General features: G+C 44.9%; 1 protein-coding gene across 4 annotated transcripts in view; it reads left to right on the forward strand.

Moving 5' to 3' along the window:
* The window catches only part of SNUPN (snurportin 1), a 274,119-nt gene extending 264,442 nt beyond the window's left edge, over positions 1–9,677 (forward strand). For all 4 annotated transcript variants that reach the window (XM_078685088.1, XM_078685085.1, XM_078685086.1 and 1 more), the window contains one exon: positions 8,787–9,677. In XM_078685088.1, the coding sequence (XP_078541214.1) occupies positions 8,787–9,116 (330 nt within the window). In that variant the 3' untranslated portion in view covers positions 9,117–9,677. The remainder of the gene's footprint in view (positions 1–8,786) is intronic.
* Positions 9,678–11,533: the final 1,856 nt, after the last annotated feature.

The following is an 11,533-nucleotide window of genomic DNA, read 5'->3' on the forward strand; positions in this document are numbered from 1 at the left end:
TATCCGGGGGGTAAACAAGGCGGGTAGACTCCTTTCTCGCAGACTACGCGCTCAGACATAAGCGTGTTGTATACAAGTCCTAATAGATCACAACCAACACCCCCTGTAGTTTAGTTCCCAAATCCCTGATAGGCTCTGCGCATTGGAATAATATACACTATAGTTTTGACATAGGACTGAGGTCAGTATGTCTCTACCAAGTACATTAAAGTTAATTACTTGTGTGTGCCAGCTAACTCAGAGGTCACTACAAACTTCTCGAATGAACAAGAAGGGATTTGTTTCTGACAACCGCATAAACATGACAACTTTGTTTCCCTTACAATCTGAAAAATATATTCAGTAGTGGAAACAATAGATAACCGTTTCACTCAGTCAATCGTGCATGCTTTGTTTCTGCAGAGTTGCACAGAAATAGATAGACAGGCGTTTAAATAAAAAGGGTTTATTGAACAGTCATTTCTCATGCAAGAGATATGAACTGCTACAATCGTAAGACAGAATGTGAAGTATATTACTTACAGCGTTAGCAGTAGGTTTAAATAATACTGCAATAGCATGGTCTGTAGCTATGACATGTATTCATAAAAATACATAAATAACACAGGCTAAAATACTCATCTGGTTCTTCTAAAATAATCCTACCCCAGTGTACCTAACCTAAGTGTAGTACGAGGGACGAAGTAGGTGCTGTTCAGCTATAGTTTAGTTTAGTTATAGTTTAGTTTAACTATAGTTGCCAGGAGTTCCTCTAGGTTCTAGTCTGCTCCATACCTTAGAATGAGAGAGGTTGGAATCTCTTTCCCGGGTCTCAATTTCTAACACCCCTCAAGGGGAGTCAGAAACACTGGAGCTGAATTCTCGGCTAGGAGGATGGCCGCATCTGGTCAGTGCGTCAGTTGGGGACTGGACTTCCTTCCGAACTTGCCATGGCGAACCACGTCGTGCAAGTAGGCAGTCGAACCTTTGACCGAACCGTGATATGCAATGGCAAGTGAAGGCATATTTATACCTTGAAGGTGTTTAGGAATGCCAGTATTGACGTAAAAGTCGGGCATAAGAAAGTCATGAATGAACCTCTAAGGAATAGATGTTCATGCATAATAAATGAGTATTTGGAGAAATCAATATCCAAGCTAGGGGAAGTCCTACAGGTTGTGACGGAGACGAACGTATGCAAGTAGCCATGCCTGTATCTGGTTAGCATGAGCAATGCCTCAATAAGGGCTGGATATCTATGCCTAAACAAGGGCAATGTGAATTGTACCTAAAAAAAGGGCATAAATCGGGAATTTCGTACGGAATCTAAATCGACACACAACACCCCTAATGAGAGAGGCAGAGATTGCTACAGAATTTGGTCAATTCTATGCTCAACTATACAAAACAGAGCCTCTACAACCCATGCAATGTACATTGTATATGGAGCATCCCCCCAAATGGACAGAACTTGTAGCTGCACCACTATAGTCCGATATCACGCTCAACTATACAAAGCAGACCCTCTTCAACCCGTGCAGCGTATTTTGTATATGGAGCATGCCGCCGAAAAGGACGGAACTTGTAGCTGCACCACTATAGTCCGATATCACTTCCTCGGAAGTCCCTGAGGCTAACGAGAGGCTCCAGGTAGATAAAGCACCTGGGCAGGATGGATTTACGGCTGGGTTTTATAAAACATTTGCGAAGCAGTTGTCTTTCATTTTAGCCTGGCCATATAACTCTTTTAGCTCCACGGGTACCCCCTCGGAGACCATGAAAACTGCCATTGTAACAGTTCTGTCAAAACCTGGGAAAGACCCACAGTAATGCGCTTCCTACCGACCCATATCCCTGCTCAACGTGGATGCTAAGATATTTTCTCGGATTCTCACCAACAGGTTGGTAAGGTACATGTTCGGACTGGTGGATCCAGATCAATCAGGTTTCATTCCTGGACGTACATGCGGGGACAGCACAAAGCGAATATTCCATCTAGTCAACAAAACCACCCACTCTGCATTTATCAATAGATGCCAATTAGGCATTCGTCCAGGTGCATTGGCCTCTTCTGCGGACAATGCTCGAGATTGTAGGTCTGGGCCCCTGCTACCACCAGTGGGGCTAGGCTAGCCAAGCAGACCCAAAAGCGTTAGTCCGGGTCAATAGTGCACTGTCCCTCGCGTTCCCAATCTCGAGGGGCAAGCGACAGGGGTGCCCTCTTTCCCCACTCCTGTTCGTGCCAAACATGGAGGTACTGGCGGCGGGTATTCGGCGACACCCACTCATCGAGGGGGTTTGGATGGGTGGACAGGCACACAAAATAGCGTTATAAACAGATGATGTGCTGCTTGCTGTCAATATATCACGCCAGTCGCTGGCTCCATTGCTGGAAGAGCTTGCGGCGTTCTGGGAGGCATCTTGGTTCAAGATGAATGCTACCAAATCCCAGGCCCTCAACCTCACTATTCAGCGGGACGAGCAGGCACACCTGGCTAAAACATTTTCCCTCTGCATGGGCTCCACAGGGTATCTCATATTTGGGTATCCTCCTATTCCGCACTATTGAAATGTGTCTGTCGCACAATTATTCATCACTACTGTCTATGGTGCTCGCACTTATCCAGTCATGGTCGGGGCGCATAGCGGCAGTAAATATTTCTCGCCTGCCCAAGATTCTATATTTAATGCAAGCAGTCCCTCTACAATCACCCCCTTCCGTGACGAAGAAATTACAATCCACTCTAGAGTCCTTTATATGGGGAGGCAAGAAAAGCCAGGATGGCAAGGGAGCGCTCATATCTTCCAGTAGCTAAGGGCAGGCTGGGTAAACCTCACCTAGTGCGCTATTGCCAAGCAGCATAGTTGAGATTCCTAGTGGAATAGTTGCAGCCTCTCACAGAGAAGCATTGGTGCTACCTAGATCAGGCGGTTGGTGGCATACATATTTGGAAGATACCCTGGCTCCTGCGTAAGAACTGCACCCGGGGGTGTAAATATCCTGTAGTCAGGCCACGGTTGGGTCCTGGAACAGATTGTGTTCCTAAATGTCTTTCCACTCCAGTGTCCCCTCACACCAATCATGGGAAATGCAGACTTTCCATCTGCAATGCACGAGTCTGCTTTCTCCTGGTGGCAAGAAGCCAATTGCATATGCATCAGGGACCTTTTTGATGAACGGGATTTGCTGGACTTTCCTAGACTTTAGCAGGATTTTGGACTCCCATGCTCAGAGCAGTGGATGTACGCAGCGGTCTGCCACTGGGTAACCTGCCAACGGTGCGACCACACGCCATTTGAACGCTGGCTTCTGTCCCAGAAGGATGACCAACGCCTGTTGTTGGATATCTACACTTTATTAAACACTTCTGCCAATGTGTGGAGGAGTGTGGCTAAATGGTTAGAGCCGCAGACCCTGATGCAGAGTTCTGGCCAGGGACCAGGGTTCGATTCCCGGCTCGGCGGGGTCTCGGGCTCAGTTTCCTCGGACCTGTTAATTCTCGCCTCGGTGCCTATTCTAATCACGGGCCCCACGCTGCAACTCTGGGCAATAGCTTGCTTAGCCTCCGCACCGGCCCCAAGAGCGCTAAGGATGCCTGGCTTCACCCTGGGGGTGCCCAGGAGTGGACACTTCACAGGGAAAGCCAGGAGGGGTTCCACAGCGGTATGAGTATCAGCGCCAGGAAGCCGATTAGGCGACACCGCAAGGTGACCGTCTGGTGATAGTGCGCTCTATAAGTACCATGACATTTACATTTACATTTATAATGCCCTGCTTTCGCCAGCCAGGACAAGGTGGGAGGCTGAATATGAAGGAAAATTCTCAGATAAGGACTGAATGGATATTCTGCATAGTCGGCCTGAAGCGCCGCCGGAATTCCTTAAACTACTACACTATTGGTATGACATGCCTACCCCCTTGACTAAGTGGAAGAAGGCCATTCCGGCATTGCCCAAAGCTACACCATTATTGGTCTGAGGTGCTCGCAGACATAGATCAAATGTTCGTCACTGAGCTACTCAGCTACATCCTACCAGGGCTTCCCAATGCACTCACATACCCCTTAAGCTCCCCAAAGGGGTAGGCTATCACATTAGCCCACTGCGCAGCAAAGCAAGTCCTGTTATCAAAATGAGATACTGACACCGCTCCTACACACATAGAATGGGCACACAAACTCTGGGATTTACTGAGTGTGGAGAAACTAACAGCATTAGCAAGCCAAACCCTTCATAAGTGTGAGAAGGCATGGGGCCCCTACCTAAAATACCTATCTAACACCTTCCAGGAACTTAATCTGCCTGATTTAATTAAGTATTCTTCGCCTCACGGCAAGTGCAGAACCAGAAGCTTCAACTGTCACGTTGTTGGCTCCGGGACAGCCTAGGCATCTTTTCATCGCACACGGACATAGCATGTCTTGTTCATTGAGTCTTAGGATGTTTTCAGTTAATGTATGTAATGTTATCCACCTCGAGCTGGATTGTTCCCATGAGGCATAGTGTCAAGACTGATTTGCATATAGCTGGGTCTTATCTGAGGTAGCCAAGTGAGCTAAAGAACGATGATGGATTAAACCCAGATCTTTGACTGGGGGTGAGTGTCTGAAAAGTTTAAGCGCTCTGTCCATCATCTCCTTGTGTTTCCTTTGTTCGCCCTCAGTTGGCAGGGTATGACCAGACGTGGATCCCTTGCTCACTTTGCCACTGAATTCAAGCTAGCCTGGCTGAAGAGGGGTGTTACCCCGAAACCGGTCCCAGGATGCTTGTTTCAGGTTTAGGAAAGATCTGGCTTGGCAGTTCAGGCTGGACTGTTCCCTTGAGGTACAGGGTCAAGACTGATTTGCATATAGCTGGGTCCGTCCATTATCTCCTTGTGTTTGCCTTGTTCCCCCCTCAACCACTTCCCACTCCCTGTCTTCACCGGCCAGTGGATGTAGGCGAAACACCTGCATACTCTTCTAAAAATAAAAGTGATACAACCCAAAAATTCCATTTGCCGAAAGGACATCTTCATGGTATAGGCGCAAGACGATGTATTATGCATTTCGTCCATTAATGCCACTGAATTTCTCACATTTTCACAATAGTTGAATTACCGTTTTTCGGACATTAATTTCAACTTGATCTTTGACGTCACTGTGGAGCTCGTTCCTCGTGATCAAACTATTGAGGGCTCTGTCTTCCGTCAGAGATAGCAAAGCAGTCTCCTGGGGTATGTGAAACGTCTGAAGTCAACTAATTGAAGCCTCGTGGTGGTCTCCACTCTGCTTGCAAAACGAGCGGTGGCGCAGAGATGGGGATTGAGGTCTGCCCCCACTATAAAACAGTGGCTTAAGGACCTGGTTTATTGTAGGAACCAGTTGCAAGTGTATGAGGAAGAGTTACCGGAATCCTCCCGTCCTAAAGATTTTTGGAGCCCCATTACAGCGTATCTGATGGCTCATCCTGATTTATTCTGAAGGGTAATGTTCCATGAGGTGCAATGCTGCGGAGAATCTTAATACACTATCAATGAACAGGAAATACTCTACTATCGGAACTGAATGGTGGGTCATTCAACTTTTGTGATGATTCTTCCTGGTTGTAACTGACCACTGTGCAGTACATGTTCTTGCTGTGTCGCCCCATAGTGGTGCACACAAGTATTCTTATCGCCTGGGTGAAGTTCGAGGTGGGGGGAGTTTCGGGGATTTAAGTATTTGCTTTGATATGTACTGCAACTGTAATTGTACTTCACTGGTTTATACTTATGTACGCTGTGATTGGCAAATGTGTTGTTAAAGAAGGTACAATGTATGTTGGTATTGTCGAAATTCCAATAAAAAGTTTAATAAAAAAAATAGCAATGCAAAAGACATTTGCCAATTGTAGAACCAGAAATGTAATTTATGGCATACTTTATGCCTGCAATAGATAATACATTGGCAGAACTAATCCGGTAGTAAGAGTGAGGATCGGCCACCACAAATCCAGCCTGAAATGTCAAGTGATGACTGTGCCATTGATAAAACACCTCATGGAGAGTTCCCTTGCTGAGAATGACATCAAATTGTCAGTATTGGAAGCCATACGCCCTGATCCCAAGGGAGGAGATATGGACAAGCACTAACTCAAAATAGAGGCCTTCCTCGTTATGAAGTTTGAAACATTACACTCTGAGCTCCACAAAATGCCTGAAATCCAGAACATGCAAACTCCCCCTCTTATGCCCCCTACAGAACAGTTCATATTTCGTTGAAATTGTATTCCCGACCTCTACCTCAACAGGTCCTCGCCTACCATCAGGATTGTAGTTCAACCATGATCTGCATCAAAGACTACAACATGTCCCCACCCCCGTTGAATTCTTAGTGGCCCTTTGTCTTCAATTTCATCTGTGTCACTGCAGTTCCATTGGAGCGAAGTGGCTTTCCAATAAAGAAAATGTGCCCTCTCCTTAACACCCTCCCTCAGCAGTTTTTTTTAATTGGTGGTGCACGTTGCACACCCTTCCCAGCAACCCAAGCAAGAGATGTGACACACACACAATGCGCTTTTTATTCAGACATTGCGCACGTATGCCACAAACCAAGTGTGTAGAATGACCCATTGCTAAGAGCGACCTAAACCCTGTACCAAATTCATCCGAAGCTTTTGTTAGGTAAGGACTACTACACTTTCTCCAAGGATGCCCCTGCCTTCCACCCCCTTTCAAAAAGGCCTGGACACTGATAGACATCAATTTTTGTCCAGCGAAGACCGGCGGTGCCGTATCTCCGCAAGTTCATCCCTCTTACTCTGACCGAGAGCTCCACTAAACATAATATTGTATGATATGTTCAAGAGTAAGCAACACTGTGCTTCTTCATTCTGTTTTTTTGCATTGTCCACAGATCTCAATTCCTTCAACATTTAGCTAATTGCGCATCGTCTTCCAGTAACCGGCTACATTTCTTTGAGTTATGTGGGATGCATTACCATTAAGCATTCTTGTTACCACCTCCATCAAGATGTATGCTTTGGGTGTCCCCCACACCATCCACTATTATTGCAAACCATTGCGCCATCCAGTCCATTTGATTTCTTGTTTCTAGATGCATGCTCTCCTTCACTGTTAGGTCCTGTCGCTCGCATTCTAAGTAAGTGCTCTGAACGGAACCAATTGTGCTTCTTCTCCTGTCTCCCCCTGAAGAGGTGTGGTGCAGCGGTGAGAGTTCCTGACTGCAGACCACAGGGTTCACGGTCCGATCCCCGGCTCCAGCGGCAGGTTAGCCCAGGACCATGTGACTCTGGGCAATAGCTTGCTTAATTTTCCTGACGGCCAACAGCGCCGGGGCACCTCTACGGAGGTAGCTGTGTGCTTTACAAATGCTGCCATTTACTCTCTCTGGCCACTTTTTTCCCCCTTATTTCTCCTAAGTAGGCAAGAACCCCCACCCCCTTTAATTAAGAATTATTTTTGTGCTCCCTTGTGTAAATGGATCCCAGCCCCCATCCTAAGGAGACTCCGACACTTGTGTCAACACAATTCTTCAAGTAAATCATGACCAAAAAGAATATTCCACTAACTCTGGCTCACGATTCTGTGTACTTTCTGTGTGTGAGGTTAATGTCGATAGGGTCTTTATCCGTCAGTACATCACCTTGACAGTGGGACTGCAGAACCAACTAAACTGCCAAAGACCTACGTTATTCACTGAATATTGGATTGGTGTCCCAAATGAACTATGCATGTAACGAATATATTGTTTACATTAGAATTGCTTGAATAACCAAGCAGTTCTTTGAGCTTGAATTTGTTACTTTTGTGTAATTGTTTGAACTATTATTGCACCACTATATCACTTAACACCCAGCACACTGTTGAAGGTCTCTTTTGTTCTCATAGTAACCGTTGTATAGAAGGCAGTGAGTGCATTATATTTGTTAGTCCTGTTTGTAAAAACAACAAGTTCACTTTACCAGGTTGTTCCTGTATGTTTTATATTTTATTGAGTACACACTGAACAACTCATTCTTGAATTACTGTGTGAATCTTTTTCTGTTGTTACAATAGATTTATTGACATTGTACTCCTAACTGTGATCTAAGTACTTAACTTGGGCGGCATTATATAACGCTGATTGCTTTATTAGAGGTCCTGCCTATCTGGCGTTACAGGGCCCCAACCCAATTCCTAATATAGATACTCTGCCATATGGGAGGCGTGGGCTGTTTAATGCATAGTTTACCCCCCTCTTTTGAGTGAGGTTGATTTTATTTTTCACAGTTGCCAGGTTCAGGATGATCTTTAGATTTGGTTGCTTCATTTTGCATAGCTATATCGCTACAACCTGTAGAAAATTCTACAGCGATCTCCGACGGAATCAGAGCTCGCCATAGAAACAGCTAATGGGTGCCATGTTTGCCATCCATTTTACCTCATCAATATTTGTAAACTGTGTGTGAAGTATCCTACATTCTCATGTCAGTTACAGGTGAGTAGACGTTGGTTTTATTCCCTGGCCATTCAGTTCTTAGTCTCTTCATTTTCTGTCTAATGTTTATTTGAGTTGGGTGTGGGTCAATCTTTATCCATGCACATCTGTTCTGGGGTCCTTACTATTCAGCTATAACATTATTTGTGGTAAGGACTCCTCTGGATCGTATCTGAACAGGATGCAGTATATTTGTCACTTATTTGAAAAAATGCGTCTTATTGCGCAGTTCTTCTCCATTGCTGGTTACACCTCCCACTTTCTTCAGAAACCTTGAATACTTGTATGAAAAGGAAATGGCATGGCACTGTAAAGAGTCCTTCTAACGTTTTTTCTGTCCCTCTACAGGTGGATGGACTGCTGTTCTACCATAAGATGACCCACTATACCCCTGGGAGCACGCCACTGGTTGGCTGGCTCAAACCGTACATGGTGTCTGATATCTTGGGGATGACTGTCCCATCTGGACCATTAACGACAAAACCGGACTACGCGATGCACCAAATGCAACAGATCATTGAGCACAAGAAGAGCATAGGCATTGAAGACAGAGGGGACAGTGGAGTGAAGCCAGCAGCTGCTAATGGATGTTATGAGCTTGAACACTTGTCGACACCCACTTCACAAGATGATCCTTTCAAGAACAAACCTTCAAAAAATGGGAAAATGGAGAGCTGAAGCATCAGTAATATTGATTGTTCACTAGTGGAAACTCAGCATGGTGTGGTACTGAAAGACTTCACCACTTTACATTTTCTCAAACCAACAAAAGAAGACTGTTCATGTCATACGAAGATTTGTTGAGTGAAGAGTCTCTTTGTGAATGTGCCTAGCTACTGAGGATTTCAGAAACTGAATAGGGTATTTGCTCTTCTGTTTATTAGGGCAAAATATCCTATTACAGGCTGTTATGTGAAGGTGTTCTGAAAATGTTGGGTAACCCAGACAAACTGTTGCTTCTCACATCCAATGTGAGAAGTACACATGTATATATGAGAGACATTGTTATTCTTAGTTTACTTTTAACTTCCAGTAGTTCATATTTTATAATGATTTTGTGACATTTGGATTCTCCAGTATGGAAGAGAGTTGCAGCCTGGTCAAACACTCAATTGTCGTCTCTGTATAACTGAGGAAGACTCCTTCTAGAAGGACTCGTCCGATTTGTAAACCAGAGTGTTCGTTGTGTTTCTGACCTGGACTTTTAAAATCTATAATAAAAAGGTAAAGTTTCTTTAACACTTTTGTGATTCTACTTCTTCGTAATAGACCAGCCTCATGAAGAAACATTTATGAATCGTGAACTATATTACTGAAGGTTTTCTTTGAGCCTGTACAACCTTTGTAAAGCCCATCACATTCCTGAAATACGTTTTAAAACAAATCTATTTCTTAGATTAACGTACATAGACTGACTTGGGGGCCCTGGTTGAATCCACCAGAGTGTTTAATGTGCATTAAGTTGAATTAAAGTAAGATTTTTTTTAACTTGCACGTTATTTTGTGAAAACTGTCTGTATTGCAGTTTTCACATAGCCAAGAAATGCTTTAAGTTAAAAACTTTCCCCTTCAGCAATTACAGTATAGCTAATAAATTGAACAAACAGTGTCCCTTGGTGAGGGGATAGCATTAAAAACAACATAGATGCCAATTGAAGTTACTATCTCGTGAGTATATCTTGTGCAAACCATTTCCCCACTAAACCCACCTCCCCATACATAAACTCTGGTATCAACAAAGAATTAGGTGCATGGTGGTTGTAATTCGACTTGTAGAAGCGGTGGTGGCTGGGATAAGTATTTTAAAGTGTACCTATCTAGATGGGAGGTTCTCTGCATAGGGCCCGGGGAGTTGCACTACTGGGATTTGGAATTAGAAAAAGTGGAGTGCTATAAGACTTGCAGGACAGGCCACTAAAGGCAGGCATCTGGAGAGGTAAGATACCAAAGGTCCCCAAGTGAATTCAAAGTTTTTAAAATCGTGCCTGAAAATGTTTGCCATTCTTTTGAGTGTCAAAGGCCTTCCGTAAACAGGCATTTCTTTGTCAGCGTGGGGGCTTCTTTCTTCTTCCAAGTGGGGGCAACAGTCATTTTTGCTGTACCTAGACATAGCCACATTATAGCTCTTTCGCCTCTAGTCTGGCGCTTCAAAGTATTGTCCCTCAATCGCAACAGTGCAAAACCCGAAGTGTTGGGGAGGGGGTAACCCAGGATCTCTTTAATTTGTGCCAGGCTTCCTGACCAGTGTGTGCAAATTGTTGGACAATCCTACCATATCTGGTGAAAGTCGCCTACGAGCCCACATCCCCTTCAGCATAAGTCCGATGTGTTGGAGAAGATTTGTTTTCAACTTAGTGGGGTAAAGGTACCAGTTGTAGTGGGCCTCCCTCATGCCCATGGAGTGACTATGTTTCGGGATGTCTTTTTTAATTTTCCTCCATTGTGTCAGGTATGTCTTCCACCAAAAGTATGTTCCAAAAAAGATATATGCCGTGGTTGCGGGTTGCAAAGTGTGGTGAGTAGTAAGGAGTATAGAGAGGAGATGGTTCCCATGGTTGTTCCCGCCCTTCTAATAAATTGTTCTATAGGGGTGAGATCTCCAGTGGTCGCCTGTCATATATCTGGTTGAAGCGCCTGATGTTTCAGCTGGGAGTAGCAGTACCGTTCTAGGTTAAAAGGTGAAAATCGAGTTGGCAAACTTCGGGATGTCCCATTTATGAAAGAGATCCGAGAGTGTTAGACAGCCTCCCTCCCGCCAGGCATCAAAAGGGCCAGACAACAAGGCTGGGGGGAATGCAGTATTATAGTGTATCAGTGTAAATGGGGAGGGAAAGGTGATCCATTCTGCCATTTTGTTGACTTCATCCCAGATTTCTAGGGTCATTTTCGTCACAGTATTCAGGTATGCATTTGGTTCGCTTTTGGCTTCCGCAAGACATCAGGACCGGAAGTGTCAGTGCCTCCGCGAGTTCTGTGACGTGGTGGAATATGTTATGTAGGTCAAAGACCCATCCAAAGGGATAAGTCCATTGATATTGGGCATGATCTTGTCGCAGATTATTGGTTATTGGCCGGAACTGTTGGCACCAGGCCAG

Source organism: Lissotriton helveticus, chromosome 3_2 (genome assembly GCF_964261635.1).
Source record: "Lissotriton helveticus chromosome 3_2, aLisHel1.1, whole genome shotgun sequence".
NCBI lineage: Eukaryota > Metazoa > Chordata > Amphibia > Caudata > Salamandridae > Lissotriton > Lissotriton helveticus.